Raw genomic sequence first — 19,477 nt, 5'->3', positions numbered from 1 at the left:
GCAGCTATATTGAGCAACTTTCTAACATCATACAGTGCCAGAACTCTAGACAGAGCGCTTGTGTGTATGCAGCAAACTAGGAAAAACAGGATTTCTTAGCTGATAGTGACTGAGGTAGCAATCGGTAGCAGGCTAGATCTGCCTGAATTCCTTATTTGTGCAGGGTATCAGATAAACCTTAATGGGATAGAGAAACTCCAGAACAGTGAATTGGGCAAATCATAACAGAATAATTGATGAAATTTAAATGAACGATGGATATGAAGAAATAAGTTGTTCTAGTCATTGTTAGGGGTCACGATTCACTGCAGCGGGGAACAGCACAAAGTTTATAATGGTGAGGAGCCATTGTCAAGCCTAGTACAGGCTCTGTGTTGACTTCTTCCACTCCTTCTGGCAGCTTGAAGGTGAATGCTCTCAGCAGGTTGGTGAAGAAGAGGAAGAGCTCGATCCTCGCCATGTCTTTCCCTGGACACACACGGGCTCCTGCAAAAGGAAATAAAGCAAAGCCGGCAAGTGAGTAATAGCTCTGTATATTCTCCAGTATTTATCCCCTTTTTCAGCAGCTAGTGTGAGAAAGAAATGCAGTCTCCTTGAAGGTACCTCAGATTCATAGCTAAACTTACTAAATTTGGACTTTTGCATTTACCTGCACCAAAGATCAAAAGTTCTTCTCTATCCACAAATTTTCCATCCTTGTCCAAAAAATGATTTGGGTTGAACTTCCGAGGGGTCTCCCATAGCTTGGGATCATAAAGAACTGAATGTACATCTGGAACAACCGTGGAACCCTGAAGGAATAATCAGTTGATTTAGAATGCATCCACATCAGCACCTTTTGCTTTTGTCTCTCGCTGTCTCAGTGCGGATCCTCTTGGAACTCAGAATTTACTTTTTCATAAACAACAGCATAGCAAAATAACATAAGAAGAGGCCGGCTTGGTCAGAACAGCGGTGTATCTAGTCCAGGATGCTGTTTCACATAATGGCCAGCTAGTTCCCCTGGAGGGCATGGAGGCATTCCCTTAATGTTGCCTCCGAGCACTGGTATTCAGAGATTTGCTTCCTCTGTTTATGGAGGTTCCCTTTACTCACTAATAGCCCCTGATGGACCTCTCCTCCATGAATCTGTCAAACCCCCTTTTAAAGCCATCTGTGCTTGTGGCCATCACTACACTAGCGTAGAATTCCACATTTTAATGACTTGACTTGATTTGTTTTATTAGATTTTTTTTGCTGTGTAAAGAAGTATTTCCTTAATGAATTCTGAAGTTGCACCTATGAACCCATCAACACACCATGAAAAAACCTATGCAGTTTGAAAAATGGGGTGGGGGGAGCAAAATTGTGTATGTTTGGTAGTGAGGATGAGGGTGAAATTAGAATAAAACTATTTTATGCAATCTTGGGAAATTGCTTTGACAATACATTTCTTTTGGTCACAGCAAACTGGAAAGACATTTCACCTGACTTTATTTCAGATCTTTCCTCTTGAATTTGGTGTACAGCTTATGCCCATTTGTGAAACCAGAACACCTCAGTGCAAGGGTTGCAAGTGAGGGTTGCTTCTGCTGTGTCATTGAGGCATGGCTGCCAGATCCCCCCTGGCCACCGATGGGGGATGGGCGTAGGGTTGCCAGATATAAGTTGGGAAACTCCTGGAGATTTGGGGGTGGGGCCTGGGGAGAATAGAGACATCAGTGGGGTGCAATGCTATAGAGTCCACCCTCCAAAGCATCCATCTTCTCCAGCGGAACAAATCTCTGTCATCTGGAGATCAGTTGTCATTCCAGGAGATCTTCAGGTTGCACCTGAAAGGTGGCAACTCTATGATGGTTCTGGGGGTGTTCCTCCGGGAACCAGCTGTGGCAGAGATTGAGTTGGTGGAAACTCAGTGGGGAGCATTTTATAGCTGTTGCACCTTTACTCTGGAACTCCCGCATAAGTTGAGAATGGCTGCTTCCCTAAAGGCTATCCAGAGGAGATTGCTGCCTTTGATAGAGGATCTTTAAGCTGTACCAATAAGAAATGAGCTTGAAGGGGAAGAATAGGACTACTGTATTTTATTGATTTCTGTGGTATTCAGAGGATTCTTTACAGTGAGTTGTTGTATGATGATGATGATTATTTTCTGCTGTCAAGTCACAGCTGACTTATGACAACCCATAGGGTTTTCAAGGCAAGAAACGTTCGGTGGTGGTTTGCCATTGCCTGCCTCTGCATCACAATGCTGGTATTCCTTGGAGGTCTCCCATCCTAACATGTGCCAGGTCAAGTCTGAGAGTGTGTGACTGGCCCAAGGTGACCCAGCAAGCTTCTGTGGCGTAGGGTTGCCAACCTCCAGGTACTCGCTCAAGATCTCCTGCTATTACAACTGATCTCCAGCCAATAAAGATCAGTTCACTTGGAGAAAATGGCTGCTTTGACAACTGGACTCTATGGCATTGAAGTCCCTCCCCTCCCCAAACCCTCCCCTCTTCAGGCTGTGCCCCGAAACCTCCCGCTGGTGGCGAAGAAGGACTTGGCAACCCTACTGTGGCGTGAGTGGGGATTTGAACCTAGGTTTCCCAGGTCCTAGTCCTATATCTTAACCATGACATTCTGTGTGGATATATTTCTCAAAATGTCCCTTGGATAGCATTTGTTCGTGGAATACAGAATTGTAACTATAACAATCTTCTGTACCTTTGGAATGAAAGAACCAAGAATGGTCACATCCTCCAAACTCTCTCTAGGGTTCCCAGCTAATAAGATACATTTGAAACGCTGGATCTCATGAATCAGAGCAAGTGTGTAGGGCACTTTCTTCCGATCTTGATAGCTAATTGATTGCGAGGAACCAAAAGCATCTTCTAGCTCCTTCTGGGCTTTCTCTGTGGAAAAGGATGGAAATGTAAGGTTTATTTTGGACAGTTCTTCTGTCTGTGGAAAGCTGAACAATCATTAGGAGATATTTATACCATCTGAAATTAGTTCATGTGGTTACATTAAAAAATCTCAATATACACTGAGTGGTAGCAATAGATAAGAACACAAGAAAACCCATGCTGGATCAGACCAAGGGCCATCTAGTCCAGCAGTGTGTTCACACAGTGGCCAGCCAAGTGCTTCTAGGAAGCCCACAAGCAAGATGACTGCAGCAGCATTATCCTACCTATGTTCTGCACCACCTAATATAATAGGCATGCTCCTCTGATACTGGAGAGATAGAAGATCCTGACCTCTTAAGGGAGACACATTTGCTCCATGCTAGAAGTAAGAAAAAAATCTAGAGGTAAAAGCACTGGAGCTGCCTAGAGAGAATGTACTAAGTGGCCTCACCAAAAAGGACTGATGTACATGAGAAAGTCAGCTTTGCTGTTATCTGCTGGACAGTCTGGTCAACTTGTTAAAGGGCAGCAATTCCTACTCCCCCTTTCCCAATACTGTTTCTCACTTACTCAGTTATTTGCAGTGACCTGTTCTTTAGACTACTTAAACCTGGTAAGAATTTCCTGCATTACTGCCCCCTGTTCGAACATAAGAGTTCATTGCATTCATTGGGAACTTGCAAGCTTGCGGTCCGCAGAGTGAATTATATCATTCAGCATATTTATTGTTTCTGAAGAAGACCAGCAAAACAGGAGATTACCGGATCCCTGTCTCTGGACTTGATTAGTTTAGACTGGCTACTTCAGTGATGTACTGATATCTTGAACTGCCTGCTTCATAATGGACCTTCCTAGCGGCTTTTCCATGCTACTTAGTTTTATACAGTTGTATTATTATACTTTGGATGACATCATATTATTCTGTGGCATAGCTGTATTTTTGTACATGAAGGTCTTAATTTATATTTAGTGACAACCTGAATGAACTTTATATCTGCAGTGAGTATCGTTTACTCTTAACATAGCCTGACATCTTTAAGCTGTTTGTATTATATTGTGGCCGTTGCTGCTGTGATTTTGATTTCGCCCACCTGGATGTTGGCAACCCCAGCCGCCAGCGTACAAGGGTTTGGTTTCTACATCCTTAGGAGACATCCTACAGTGCCTTTCTAAATTAACCAAAAAAGAAAAGACTCCTTTCCCTAAAAAAATGGACTGATGATTCCACAGCCTGCTACAAGAGGCACAGAATTCTGAAAGCAGCGGAGAGTCAATAAAAATGAGGGAGTGATGTTGTGTGAATGAGAAATATCCCACTCCCCTGGAAGGAAGGGTTACAAGAGTCAGTGTTCTGACTAGGGATGCCAGCCTCCAGGTGGGACCTGGGGATCCCCCTGGAATTAGAACTCATCTCCAGACTACAGGAATCAGTTCCTCTGGAGAAAATGGATGCTTTGGAGGGTGGACTGTGTGGCACTATACCCCAGTGAGGTCCTGGTCCTCTCCAGGCTACATCCCCAAATCTCCAGGAGTCTCCCAATGTGGATCTGGCAACTCTGCCCCCCCATCCCTCGCCGGTAGCCAAGGGGAATCTGGCAAGCCTGATGAACAGTGAGGAATCAGTCTATTCAATAGATCTCTTTCTGGTATAGGGCCTGTTTTATCGATAGTTTTTATGATGGGGAAAATTCCAAATCCTCCCACCATTTCTTCACAAACTCCCAGCTTGTGCTGATATATTAATCAGCCCAAAGTTATGAACTTTTTAACAAACTGCTAAGAATAGAATGACTCTTGTTTACATTACACAATTCTTATTCACCTTGGATATCTGGATGAGTCACCATAAGAAGCAGTCCCCATTGCAGAGTGGTACTGGTTGTGTCTGTCCCAGCAACAAAGAAGTCAGAAATACACTGAATCAGGTTTTCATCATCGTATGTAGAAGTAGGGTCATTCTTGTTCTGTTATTGACAACCGGGGGAAAATGAAATGCCTGCCTGCACAGAAGACCTCTCAATGAACAACAGTTACAGGTAAGTGCAACTCTGTTTTTACAACTGATCTCCAGACGACCAAAATCAGCTCCCCTGGAGAAAATGGCTGTTTTGGAGGATGTGTTCTGTGGCATTATATCCTGTTGAGGTCCCCTTCCCAAACCCCACCCTCCTCAGGCTGCATTCCCAAGCCCTAAGTCTGGCACAATGGCTCATTTTCCATATTCCTGATTTCAATGTGCCTTTCATTGACGGCTCTGATTGACAGTATGACGAAGTGGTTTGATGGCATCAGGGAAAACTAATCTGCTTTTCGCTGTGCTAACTACCGTATATACCCATGTATAAGCTGACCCGCGTATAAGCCGAGGTGCCTAATTTCTCCCCAAAAATGGGGAAAAATTAGGCACCCGCGTATAAGCCGAGGGTCGGCTTATAACCCCTCCCCCCCGCAGGCTTACCTTCAGGCCCAGCGAAGGCGGTGGTGGCGGCGGCGGGCCCCCCGCAGGAGGGAGGGCGGGCCCCCCGCCCTGGAAGGGCGGGGGGAGCCGGGCACGCCAGGCGGCAGCGGCCACAGAAGGCTTCCCCCGGCCCTTCCAGGGCGGGGGGAGCCGGGCGCACCCGGCGGCAACGGCCGCAGAAGGCTTCCCCTGGCCCTTCCAGGGCGGGGGGAGCCAGGTGTGCCCGGCCGCGGCAGCCGCGCAGCCTTGCAGCGGCCGCAGGAGGTCTGCAGAAGGCTTCCCCCAGCCCTTCCAGGGCGGGGGGAGCTGGGCGCGCCTGGCGGCAGCAGCCCCACAGCCTTCCAGTGGCTGCAGGAGACCCTCACAGGGCGCTCCTGGCCGGGGGAAGCCGCATGGGCCCGGCAGCGGTGGCGGCGGCGATGGCAGCGGCGGTAAGTTGCCCCCTCCCTCCTCCCTCCCTCCTCCCCTCCCCTCCCGTATTGACCCGCGTATAAGCCGAGGCCGGCTTTTCCAGCCCTTTTTTTGGGCTGAAAAACTCGGCTTATACGCGAGTATATATGGTATGCACCCTACTTGGGATGAGTGGTTTCTGATCTGCATGTTTTACTAGGGGCATGGAACCAAAGAATAACAAACAGTGTAAAGGGGTTACGTATAATGTCTGTGCCATTACAAGTTAGGAAGTGAGATATTAGTATCCATTCCATGGTCACCTTGCCTGGATTATATCCTCCTTCAGATGAACTTTATTGTTTAATTCATGTAAGCAGGATGAATAAAGAGACGTAAGAGATAGGCAGTGTTATCCCAAGCAGAGTTACATCATTTTCTCAGCCCATAGTTTTCAGCAGACTTAAAGGGGTGTAACTCTGCTTAGGACAGCACTTAGGACAACACCTCTGTACATGTTTGTGTGTGGAAGGAAACTAATCCTTAGTAATTATAGGTGCAGACCTCTGCATGCAAAGTCATTATTTCACACCAATTCCACTTACTTTCTCCATCTGAAGTAGATAGTAATCGATGAAATCTTGTGGCTCATATGATGCCGGTTGTGCCCTGTGCTTTTCTGTCTCTTTCCTTGCGTGTGAAAGCACAACATCTACAGCGGAAAATGCCTTCTTGTATGGCCATTTGATATGTTTCATGATCCATGGGATCCCTTCATATAGCTGCAGGAAAAAACACAAGCAAATCCTGCACTTCAGTAAACAGGCTAAGTAGCCTTTTCAGCATCGTGGCCTGGATTAAACTTGAGGGCAAGTACATTCACACTCAGTAAATGAAAGATTGTTCCTGTCCCCAAATCTGGATGACAGGGAGGAGATGTGTGAATGGCATCCTAACTTCTTTGTTAGTTCTGAATTACCAAAACCCAGCTACAGGAGGAGGCCAGTTTTAGTAGGGAATTAGCAGGAATACATTGCTTAATTCTCATGAGGAGGACGAGGACCTCCTTGATAGGTGATTTCTCTCATGAGAACAGGAGGCAGGTACAAATCAGCTTCCTTTGACCATAGGTGGGAGGCACTTTTCCCCTCCATCGGCAGTTCTTTTCCTGTCCTCTGTAAGGAAGGCAGGGATATCTGAAAACGTTGCTTTGCAGTGCTTCTAGGGCAGCTTTTATCTCCATTTTCTGCTTTTTGTTGTGCCCTCTTTTCTTTCTTCACTTTGTTAAGGGTTTTTTTTAATCCTTCTCTCTCAAGCTGTGCTGTTGAGATGCCAGCTGAGACGATGGCTGACAGAAGCTTATCCAGAGGGTCCTTGCCTCCGAGATTTGCCAGTGGATAATTTCGTCACCAAGTCCATGGCAATGCCAGAGTGCACTGGATGGGACCAACAATCAATTTAATCCAGAACAGGACAACTGCCATTGTCACAGGATAGCAGAGCGAGTCACCCCCTTCAACTGTGACTCCCCTAACCTCTAACCCCTAACTCCTAACCCCTAGGCCAAGGAAATTGGATGGAAAATGTGGCCCAAGATCTGGCCTCTGGAGTCACAGCAGTCATCTAGAGGGAGAAAGCACTTTAGGACAGTCTCCATCCATCCATCCATCCATCCATCCATCCATCCATCCATCCATCCATCCCAGGACCTCAAGAATCCTGCACACTTCAGCCACTCGGAGGTTTCAGTGATAGCAGTGGTTGCATGATCCTTGCACTGTCAGCTGGGAAGAGCAAAGATGTCCAGCTTACCAAGGCAGACAGAAGATCCGAGTACAGTGATTCCTGACTGGGGACCCAGCAGGGAGGGCAGAGTTATTGCAAGGGGTCCAGAATCCATATGTGCACTAAGCATTGTCGTTTTGATCTTTTTGTCATTGAGAAAATACATGGTCAATGGATACTAACAGTACAACTACTATCATGTTTGTGTGGGTGTGTGTGTCTCCAATTTAAATTTTTTTAATAGGTTCCTCATATTCAAAGAGGTTGTGAACCTCTGGTATGAAGTTTATTTCAGATGATAGCAACTGAGTAATGAAATTATCAGACAGGAATGGGCTGATGAGGGGGAAGAGCCAACATATGCTCTGCCCAAATAATGATTTTCTCAGGAAGATCTTCCCTGCTGAACTACCAAATCAATGATAGAGTTAGAGCTCTTGGGTCCCCCAGTGGACGAGACCCCCCCCCCCCCCAGCGGCTAAGAATTGCCTCTCTGGAGAAAAAGGATCAGATTAACATTTTCTTCTCCAGATTGCTTTTGAGAAGGAGGTCAAGGAAGAACAGTCCACCCTGCTCACTCACAGATGCTGCATTGGGCATGCTACATGGCTGCATTCTTTTCCTAGCAGAGCCTCTGTGATGTGGGGCAAGCGAGCAGCTCAGTGATAGTCCAATAATGAGCAGAAAACAAGGGAAATATATTCGTAGCCAAGAGAGAGCATCTCCCTTTATGGCAGACACCAGAATTACTTCTACGAAGTGGACAACTAATGGCTTCTGTGGCCATGGTACACCAAAGCCTGAGGCAAAAATACTTGTTGGTAGACAATCCTTCCAAAACCAGCCTCACCATATCCCACCTTCTCCTCCAAAACCATATCCCAACTTCTCAGGAACAGACTTTTGGGGATATTCTGATATCCTGTATGAGACAATTATCAACATCCAGTGTACGTTGTAGATAATTTGTGATGCACTGGACTGGTTTGAGCTGGGAGCTGTTGGTAATTTGAATTTTGCTTAATTACATTTTGCCCTGACTCTCCTGCATCTTATGGCAACTTGATCCTTCTGTTTGTTTATTTCGTCCATGTCTCCTATATAACAGGTGTGCCTAGTGAGAAGCCAGTCATTGTATCTGAAGAAGTAGGTTGTAGTCCATGAACACTTCTGCTACAATAAAATTTTATTATTTTTGAAGTGCCAGTAGACTGTATATCTTTGCCGTTATGGACTAACACTCGTACCTGGTATAGGATTTGAAAGGAAAGTCCATAGTGGAAGGCTTGCAAAAAGGCATTTTCATGATTTCAGTATAACTGACTGAAGCTTCCCTTCGTATTATACTTGTACTGCTTCACTGGGAATCCTTCAGATTCTTTTACCTGGACAGGCACTTCCAGTTCAGGTGATCTTTCATGAACTTATGGTTGCTGAGGTAGCTTTTCCCAGCAGATGTGGCTTCTATATGCCCCTATACCTGGGTGATCTCCTTCTGTGGCAAGGCAAGGAGGGATGTTGCAACTGTCAGAGATACAGCAGTGCTTGGCTTCTCCTTCCTTGCCTCCCAGGGCATTGCCTTACCTTCATTCTCAAGTTGTAGCCTTCTCTGACCAATATTGTCCCAAGCATTTACAGCATCATCTCTTAAGGATACATTGTCAAGAACCAGAGGCTCCTCAGCTCCTGTCAAGTAGTAGGTGATGTGAAGGACAGACCTCTGCCTGCGGTCCTGGAGAGCCGATGCCAGTGTGAGTAGAGAATATGAATAGACAATACTGGCCTTGAGGGACTAATGGTCTGATTGAACAAAAGGCATTTTCATGTATAAACCCTTTCTCCCAGCACTGCTTTATCGTCCATGCAGTGAGATGCCGTAATCTCTTCCCAAAACAACAGAACAGCAAAAGACTACTCACAAGGTGAAAGAATGTACCTCCAAATGTTACACTATATTCAATTGATTTAATCAGCTTGAGGAATTCTTCATCATCAACAGAATAACGATGTCCAAAGACCAGAGCACATATCACATTGCAGACCGAATTAATGATGGGTAATGAAGGGTCAATTGGCTGCCCTGAAAACCAAGTTATATACAAAACATTAATAATAGTTTTAACTCTGTTAATATGGAGAATCAGATTTCTTGGGCAGGAAGCTGTTGAATATGAGATGGCCTCTCTTGATTTTCCCCCTCCTACTACTGAAACTAACAAACAGTTAAGAGCCTAGGGGTTTTGCTGGATCCTGCACTGTTATGAGCTGATCACAGTAGACAGGAAGGTATGTGTTCTTACAAACATGATACTGCCTTATACTGAATCAGACCCCTGGTCCATCAAAGTCAGTATTGTCTACTCTGACCGGCAGTGGCTCTCCAGGGTTTCAGGTGGAGGTTCAATGGCTCTTGGTGCAGAACCTGGTTCTTCTTCTGTATTCCATCAGTCTGGCCACAGTGATCCATGCTTGTGTGATTCAAGGCTGGGTTATTGCAATGCAGTCTGCACGGGATGCCCTTAACAATTATTTGGAAGCTTTGGTTGGTACAGAGTATGACTGCTTGCTTATTAGTGAGAACACAGAAGTGGGAGTGTATTACTCCCATTATGAAGCAGCTTCATTTAATGCCAGTTTGCATGCAAGTCCAATTTAAGATGCTGGCATTGACTTTTAAAGACATGTATGACTTATGACCTGCCTACTTGAAAGGCCACCTCTTGATATGCACTTGTGCACCATCTCAAGTCCTCTCCTACTATTGAAGCTAGAGGGAGCTGAAGAGCTAGAGGGAGCTGGCAAGATCAGGTTAAGACCAGTAGGCTGATGCAATGTATGAGCAAGTCAGAATGACTAAGCATCTTCTGTGATTGGTGCTTGAGACTGTAATGTGTATATAATGGAGTGAAACTGAAGCTTGTGGTGGGATGCTATGAGCGGAAAGGAGTGTAAGGAGTTCTTGTATTATATCTACGCACTGTAAAATAAACCAACACTTTTCTAAGTAGCAAGGAGTTTTCTGGCGGTGTTTTCCTGGACTGCCTGCATAATCCGCTGGCAATCCGCATCAGTGTCATATTGCAGCAAAAAGAAACAGTCCTGAGATACTTTCAAAACTAACCGTTTGAAACACCATGAAAATGCAGCACTAAATTATTTTACACATTCAAGAAGTAATAGATCAGGAGACAATCCTTGGAAAAGATTTCTGCAGAGCAGAACATGCCAACCCAATCCCAGTAAAACATACCCTTTGCATGTGCAAAAGTCTCGACAAGCTGATTGGCCTCCTCTTCTATTTGGTTCTGCACACCTTTCTTCCCCATTCCCAGCTTCCGCATAGCAGATATCCCAAACTTCCTTTGTTGCTTCCAGGTATGACCATTTGAGAATACAATACCTGAGGCCATCAAAAATCAATGAGACATTATAACTTGTAGAAATTCATGTTAACAATGATTTAAGTTGTCAGCCTAGAAACTGTGAAATCGAATGTAGTTCATGTCTAAACATTCAAGAGCTACCTATTGTGATAGAATTGCAATGCTGATGAAGAATCAGTCTTTGCCTAATACACTGGGCTGTGGCATACGTGTCAGAATCCAGAGCATGAACGTTGGGAGAAAGGCAAACTCTATGTTAGGGTTTATTAGGAAAGGGATTGAAAATAAAACAACTGATATTATAATGCCCCTATATAGATCTATGCTGCAGCCTCATTTGGAATACTGTGTACAGTTCTGGTCACCATATCACAAAAAAGGACATTGCAGAGCTGGAAAAAGTTCAGAAGAGAGTAAGCATGTTGATTAGAGGGTTGGAGCACCTTCCCTATGAGGAAAGGCTGAAGAGTCTGGGTCGTTTCACGTTAGAAAAGAGATGACTAAGGGTGGGGGACACGATAGAGGTTTTCTCTCTCTCCCAAAATACTAGAACTCAAAGGCATCCAGTGAAGCTGATGGGAAGTAGATTCAGGATGGTCAAAAGGAAATATTTATTTACACAGAGAGTGAGTGAAGTGTGGAATTTGCTGTCAAAGGATGTAGTGACGGCCACACACATAGACAGATTTAAAAGGAGGGTTAGATAGATTCATGGAGGGTAGGTCTATCAGTGGCTACTAGCCATGGTGATTAAGGAAACCTCCACGTTCAGAGGCAGTCAACCTCTGAACTCCAGGGCCAGAAGGCAACATCAGGGGAAGGCCTCGGCCTCTATGCCCTGTGGTTGGACTTTCAGAAGAACCAGTTGGCCACTGTGTGAGACAGGATGCTGGACTGAACGGACCCTCACTGGTCTAATCCAGCAGGGCTATTCTGATGTTCTGACGTGAAAATGCCCCCTCCCCTCAGCAGAGCTGCTTTCAGCTTCTTGTCCCTCCTCATTTGAGCCCCCCCTCCACACATGTCTCCAGAGTGACCCCACCAATACAGAGGAACATAGTAGAACCACACCTTCTGCATACTGAGTCATGGGATACTGCCTGCTGGATAGCGAAATCTCCAACTGGCTGAAACTTTCATGCTTTTTCTTTCTAAAAGACTTTTCTTTAATGTTCCTTTATTATTTCTCTGGAATGAAAAGAAGTAAAAATGTTTTTACAAGAACTTACCCTTTTCCTTTGCTACAGCTTTAAAGAAAGGGGTCACTGGTCTCCCAGAGAATATTTCTGAATGCTTTATTAGAGCTTCTTTGACGGCTTGGAATCCAGACACTATTACCATAGGCTGATGCCCTCCCCATATAGTGAAAATGTGTCCATGTTTCTTTGCTATCTGCAGTTTGGGTAGAAACAGATAAATGTTACATTCTTTTGCACCTCTTCAGACTTACACGACGTAGCTTGGTTTCACATGGAGTTTTTGCTCTGCCTCCCCTTGCTCTGCTTCAGCACAACATAGTCATGTAGCTGCCCACCTTCTGGGCTTTCCTTGGCTCAGCTCTGCAGCTTGCCAAACCCGCTTTGGCACCATCTTTGCTCAAATATTGTCCTCCAACTGGATTTGGTTCTAGTGAGCATGGGAAGGTGTGGGTTTCCATGCCTCCCCACTCACATTTTTTCCTCGATTCCCCCTCATGCCTCCCATTACTCACAGTTACTAATGAGCTAACACTATAGCAATTAACCTACTATTGTTTTTTTGTTTTAAACCACTCCGTTTTGCACAACTAACATGACTGGGAGTCAGCGTGGTGTGCTTTAATGTGTGTAATGTGTAGCCCATTGTGCAAGGGAGGCTGAAGCCCTCACTCCTCACACACCACAGCCCATTCCCCAGTAGCGCCCTTGCATGCCCGGGAAGGGCTCAACTCCAGAACACCTCTCTTGACCTCCACCTGGGGGATGGTTCCTGAATAAAACAAAATGGCCAGGAGCATCTAGGTATATTCTGATGTCACGTATTTGTAAGGAGACTTGTTTCTTCTGTTTTTGTTCTTCTTCCCCTTAGAATTACAATCAATAGGCAATAAACTTGTACCGTATATACTCGGGTATAAGCCGACCCGAGTATAAGCCGACCCCCCAAATTTGAGGCCAGAAAAGGGAATTTCTTATTGACCCGCGTATAAGCCGAGGGTCAATAAGAAATTCCCTTTACCGGCAATGCTGCGCTCTAAAATGGCGGCCGCCATTTTAGAGCGCAGGGCCCTGCCCCAGGTCGCCCTCCCGCCGGCCTCCCAGGCCCTCCCGCCCCACCCCACCCCACCCCCAGTGCCATTCAAGGGGGGAGGGGGAAGAGCCCCTTACCTGGAAAGGCGGCGAAGCTGTGGCGGTGGCGCGGCCTTCCTGGGCTGGCAGGAGGCCCCCACCGGCTGGAGGAAGGCGCCCAGGCACGCGGGTGGCGGCGGCGCGGCCGGCGGGGGCCTCCTGCCTGGGCGGGAAGGCCCCCCCCGGCCAGAGGAACGCGCCCAGGCGCGTGGGCGGCGGCGGCGCGGCCGGCAGGGGCCTCCTGCCTGGGCGGGAAGGCCCCCCCCCCGGCCAGAGGAACGCGCCCAGGCGCGTGGGCGGCGGCGGCGCGGCCGGCGGGGGCCTCCTGCCTGGGCGGGAAGGCCCCCCCGGCCAGAGGAACGCGCCCAGGCGCGCGGGCGGGGGCCGCGCAGCCGGCGGGGGCCTCCTGTCTGGGCGGGAAGGCCCCCCCCGGCCGGAGGAACGCGCGCGGGCGGCGGGGGCCTCCTGCCTGGGCAGGAAGGCCCCTGCCGGTCGGAGGAAGGTGCCTGGGCCCGGCGGCGGCGGTGATGGAGGTAAGTTCCCCCCTCCCTCCTCCCTCCTCCCCTCTCCTACCGTATTGACCCGCGTATAAGCCGAGTTCAGCTTTTTCAGCCCTTTTTTTGGGCTGAAAACTCGGCTTATACGCGAGTATATACGGTATGTTTTCATCTTTTAGTTAAACAGTGACTTTGGTTCTTGCTCCTGAAGGTAATCTGACTTTATAGGGGACTATCAGAGTGTTTGGATGGCTTTGAAATAAGCCTGTCTTCCTGACCAGCATTTTCTTGCCTCTGGCCATCCCCCCTCTTTGGGCTGCACCCTAGCTGGAGCCAGTCTTGAGTGTTGCAAAGTGATAGCCACGTTAATTTATTGGAGCAAAATCAAACAGAAGTCCAGGGGCTCCTTACAGATTAACAGCGTTTATTTCACTATGAGTCACAGCCTACATGACTAGGGTTGCCAACCTCCAGGTAGTAGCAGGAGATCTCCTGCTATTACAACTAATCTCCAGCCGATAGAGATCAGTTCACCTGGAGAAAATGGCCACCTTTTGCAACTGGACTCTATGGCATTGAAGTCCCTCCCCTCCCCAAACCCCACCCTTCTCAGGCTCTGCCCCCAAAACCTCCCGCCAGTTGTGAAGAGGGACCTGGAAACCCTATACATGACTCACTACAGCTCACCTTGAAATAAATGTTGTTAGTCATTAACAGGCTTGCCAACTGCCTGGTGGGGGTGGGCAAAAGTCTGCCAATCCACCAAGCTGCCCGCCGCCCCTCAGCTGGTCGGCGGGCAGAAGAGGGCCAGTGGAAGGGAGATGCGATTGGTGCATGCGAGACCCACGCGACATGCCGATGTCACTTCCGGGTTTACTCAGAAGTGATGCGGACGCTCTAGCAATTGCTCCGAAACCCTATGGAAACCGATCATCGCCGCCAGCCACAACCCCACAAAGCTCTCACCAGTGGTGAGGAGTGACCTGGCAGCCCTTAAGGTGCCACCAGGCTTTTGTTTGATTTTGCCATCTTTGAGTGTCTATGTAGATGCTGGGTTAGGAGGTTACATAGCGAGCATTTAAACTGCATACAAAACGTGTAAAGGAATAATCAATACCAGTATCAATAATCAGCAGACCAAAACTGTTCACAGTGACAACATATTAAACAAAACAAAAACCCTAAAATAAAATAAAATAATGAAAAGGTAATCTATGCCTATCTGTATTAAAGTGGCAAAGCAATGTCCAGATAAGGTACTTCCCTAAGCGCAAGAAAATCTTCAGGGCCCTTGGCACCCATTACGTTAATGGAGACTCGGAGATTAGAACACCATCTTATGTTCTGTTTCAGCTTAGCTCTTTAATGTCATTCCTTTCATTGAGTAGCGGTAGGCATTGGCATAAATTATGCTAAGTGCTGAGCATCATGTCACAGAATCCCTTCTATGGATCCTTGCCCTTCTCTGACTCTAACTGTGCATTCTGTAAAAGCCCAGCTCTCTTGGATTCTACCGATATACCCTTGATATTTTTTCACTGCCACCAAAATTTCTCAAAGTTGCACAGTAGTGCTCCCAACCCAAATATGAGGCTGTATACAAGTGTGAGGAAAGGCTTTTCCTTGATTATAGGCATCCCCTCAAATTAAAATTGCTTTTTACCAACAACCATAGATCACACAACATACACAAACCAGGAACCAAACCTCACAATAGACCTTGATTCCAACTCTGTCCTCATATACACTCTGTCCCTCTATGCTGTTATGGGACTTAATAACATCAGCTACACCATCCACCATCAGCTACACCATCAGCTACATCATCCACTTGCACAACATCCAATTTAATATATGCCATCATATACTAACAATGCCCTTCTACTGTCTAAGTTGGATAAATGTGTTCGTCTCCACATGAGAGACTCAATGGACACAAATTGGACATAAGAAATCACTACATTCAGAAACCAGTGGGGGAGCATTTTGATCTCCCTGGACATACTATTACAGACATGGAAGTCACTGTTCTATAAAAAACCCCAACAATCTCAAAAAGAATACACAGTGTGAAAGTGCTGATTTAGAATTCATCACTACAAGTCATCCTGGCTTAAACAGAGACTAGGGCATGGCTGTCAAACACAAGGCCCAGGGGCCGGATGTGGACCCTTGAGGGCTCTTAACCAGCTCAAGAGCCAGCCAAGGCATCCACTTCTCCCAGTCCCGATCTCATCTGGCAAGCTCCCTGTGGGCTGGCCAGCCAAGGCAGCCACCCCCCGAGTCCCAATCTGGGCTGGCGAGCCCGCTGCGGGTTTGCCAGCTAAGGCAGCCACCCCCCCAGTCCCAATCTGGGTTGGCCAGCCCGCTGTGGGCTTGCCAACCAAGACAGCCACCTCTAAGCTCCCGCACTAGAGGCTTGTCTCTTTCTCCCCAGATTTCCCTGCAAGATTTGCTTGCTGGCGCACAGTCCTGTTAGGAGGCTGGGCAGAAAGGTGCCTTTTTGTCCACTACAACCCCCTTTTAGGTGGGTCATTGGAATCCATCTCCGGTATCTTGCCACCACCTCTGGCTTTGTTAATGGTCCCTTGCACCTGGCACTGTCTAAAGGTGTGACACCAAAGGGGATCTTATGTTAGCGCTGTCAAGCAGCCTTTGCTGTGGGCAAGGAAGTGTGCAAGTATTTACATTATGTGTGTGTGTGTAAAGTGCCATCAAGTCGCAGCCGACTTATGGCGACCCCTTTTTGGGGTTTTCATGGCAAAAGACTATCAGAGGTGGTTTACCAGTACCTTCCTTTGCACAGCAACCCTGGTATTCCTTGGTGGTCTCCCATCCAAATACTAACCAGGGCCAACCCTGCTTAGCTTCTGAGATCTGACGAGATCAGGCTAGCCCAGGCCATCCAGGTCAGGGCCTTATAGAACATCATTATTAAATGCCATAGACAAAAATTTCACCACTGCAAGAGTCACATGAGGGTCGCCATCAGCTAACAACTTAGCTACAACCTCCAGCTCTGAAGCTGGAGTCCATTTTTGAACGTAAACTGTAATCCACTTGTCTCTGGCAATACTATTTTGTTACAGTCAATTTAAAAAATGCCAAATAGTATATAGTTTTCCAGATTTACAATCTCAAAGCTGCTCAGAAAATGGAGTCCCTGCAAGCCTACCTGATAAGTCCCCTAACTGAAATAATTTAATCTTGCTATAGAAAATAAGATTCATAGAATCATAGAATCATGGAGTTGGAAGGGACCACCAGGGTCATCTAGTCCAACCCCCTGCACAATGCAGGAAATTCTGAACTACCTTCCCCCCCCCACACCCCCAGTAACCCATACTTCATGCCCAGAAGATGGCCAAGATGCCCTCCCTCTCATGATTCAATACCTAGGCACTGTTCAGAGTTTAGGGAGCACACAATCTAAGCTCTAAAGGTAAAGGTAAAGGTCCCCTGTGCAAGCACCGGGTCATCCCTGACCCATGGGGCGACTTCACATCTCGACGTTTCCAAGGCAGATTTTGTTTGCGGGGTGGTTTGCCAGTGCCTTCCCCAAATCTAAGCTCTACAAGTACTCAATTTATCAAAATGTAGCACAGCAGATTTAATCAATATGCACATAGGTATATTTCATTTGCTTAAACAACTTAAAAGTAAAACCAAGTTTCTGTAGCCTATCATCAACTAATTTTGCCCATGTGCTTCGACAGCCATTATTAGCAAGCTGATACAAATAACACCCTTCTGACGAATAGAAGATTTTTAATCTGAAAAGGAATGTTGCTATCCAAGCCTTAGCCTCTAGGGATGGTTCAACAAATTCCAAACGGATTACAGGGCCAGAAGTATATACTAGCAAATTTGACATTGAGCATGAAGTGGAAATTAAATGAGAATCATACTGATCATTAACCTTGGCTATGGCAAGAGGTATACCATATAATAATAATGGAACATTTTTAGTCTGAGAAGCTTGAATGACAGCCAGTACACAGTATCTCTCGAGGTCCGGAAGAATCATAAGAGGGCTGAAGAAGGCCCTGAAGGTAATTTCTTAGCAGCATGAATATGACTTGTCTAAGACAAGTTATAAGAAAAAAGAATATCCAAATAAAATTTGTTCACTTGTTCAGTTGACATACCATTCATAAACTAAGCTAGACTGCATGGCAGAGGACCTTTAGAAAACACGAAAACTTTGATCTTTTGATAATTCACATCTAAAAACTTCTGGGAACAGTAAAGTGCAAAAGAATTCAATAAATGTCTTAAATCAAGGCAAGACCAAGATATGAAAAAGACATCAGCATAAAACAAATTTGTGTTTGAGCTTAATGTCTGTTCCAGGTAAATTGATGGAAAGCATTATGAAAGATAGAATTGTCAAGGTTATAGACGGGCAAGCCCTGCTGAGCGAAACCCAACATGGCTTCTGTAAAGGTAGGTCCTTCTCACTAACCTTTTATAATTTTTGCCTGTGGACATTGTGTATTTTGATTTCCAAAAGGCTTTTGACCAAGTCCCCCACCAGACTGCTAAGCAAACTTCATAGTCATGGATTGAGAGCTGACTGAAAAATAGTAAGCAGAGAGCAGGAATAAATGGTCAGTTCTCATAACGGAGGGATGTGAGCAGTGGGATCCCTCAGGGATCTGCGTTGAGACCGGTGCTTTTCAACCTGTTTATCAATGACCTGCAGTTGGGGGTGAACTGCGAACAGTAGGCCTATTGCCTCTTTTATCTTGTGTTTGCTCCTCACATATCTGAAGATGCTTTTCTTGTTGTAGCCAGCAGCTCACTCTGAGCTTTAGCCTCTCTGATGGCTGACCTACAGTGACTAGCAACCCTCGGATACTCTTCTTTAGAGGTATGTCCTTGCCTCCATTTCTTGAACATTTCGTTTTTCTTTCTTCGCTCATCATTCGGTTCTCTGTTCATCCACATTGGCTTCCTTGATCCCCTACCATGTTTCCATCTCGTTGGAACAGTGATAGCTTGAGCTCACAAGAGCTCCTCTTGTAGGAGAGCCCACCCTTCACTTGCTCCTTTCCCTTCCAGAATTCCTGCCCATGGAATGACTCTCATCATGCCTCTGAGTTCATTCAAGTTTGCCCGACTAACATACATGTCTGGCTACGAACTTCCTTGCTCCCCCACTGCCAAAGAAATTCTAGGAGGACATGGTCACTTTCCCCCACGGTAACCCACCGCCTTCACCCAATCTATCAATTCTTGCCTGTTGGTCAATATTAAGTCGAGTATGGTCACTTTGTCCACCATTTGAAAAGAGGTTGTCGGCCAGGCAGATCAGGAAGTTGTGTGACTGTGGATGCTTAGCAGAGTCAGTCTGCCAGCATACATCAGGGAAATAGAAATCACCCATAACCACAAGGTCATGTTGCCTGGATACTCGGTCAAGCTGCTCAAAGAGGGCAGCATCCACCTCCTCACCCTGGTCAACAGATTAGTAGCAGACTCCAACCACAATACTCTTTGTCCTTCCTTCCCTTATCCTCACCCAGATATTTCCACTGGGCTGTCACCCGCCTCCTCCAGTATTTCCTGACAAGCAAATCCTCTCCACACATAAGTGCCACTCCACCTCCTTTTTGTTGTTGTTACACATACTCATAATCTTATCTAATTACTATCAATTGAAGGAAACTTAATACAAAGATAATAATAAGAGTTGGTTTTTATATGCCGATTTTCTCTACCTTTTAAGGAGAATCAAACCGTCTTACAATCACCTTCCCTTCCT

At 46.4% G+C, this 19,477-nt stretch overlaps 1 protein-coding gene across 1 annotated transcript in view; it reads right to left on the bottom strand.

Annotated features, from left to right (window-relative positions):
* Nucleotides 1-295: 295 nt before the first annotated feature.
* Nucleotides 296-19,477, bottom strand: part of LOC130477903 (cytochrome P450 2J2-like) — a 32,143-nt gene continuing 12,961 nt past the window's right edge. Inside the window, exons 2-9 of the mRNA XM_056849984.1 lie at nucleotides 12,116-12,278; nucleotides 10,754-10,903; nucleotides 9,423-9,583; nucleotides 6,324-6,500; nucleotides 4,693-4,834; nucleotides 2,686-2,873; nucleotides 650-791; nucleotides 296-486 (exon numbers count right to left, since the gene is read on the bottom strand). Of these exons, the coding sequence (XP_056705962.1) occupies nucleotides 296-486; nucleotides 650-791; nucleotides 2,686-2,873; nucleotides 4,693-4,834; nucleotides 6,324-6,500; nucleotides 9,423-9,583; nucleotides 10,754-10,903; nucleotides 12,116-12,278 (1,314 nt within the window). The remainder of the gene's footprint in view (nucleotides 487-649; nucleotides 792-2,685; nucleotides 2,874-4,692; nucleotides 4,835-6,323; nucleotides 6,501-9,422; nucleotides 9,584-10,753; nucleotides 10,904-12,115; nucleotides 12,279-19,477) is intronic.

This window comes from Euleptes europaea, chromosome 5 (assembly GCF_029931775.1).
Source record: "Euleptes europaea isolate rEulEur1 chromosome 5, rEulEur1.hap1, whole genome shotgun sequence".
NCBI lineage: Eukaryota > Metazoa > Chordata > Lepidosauria > Squamata > Sphaerodactylidae > Euleptes > Euleptes europaea.
Note: the sequence above shows the minus strand (reverse complement) of the source record. Positions and strands in the feature narration are given on the sequence as shown.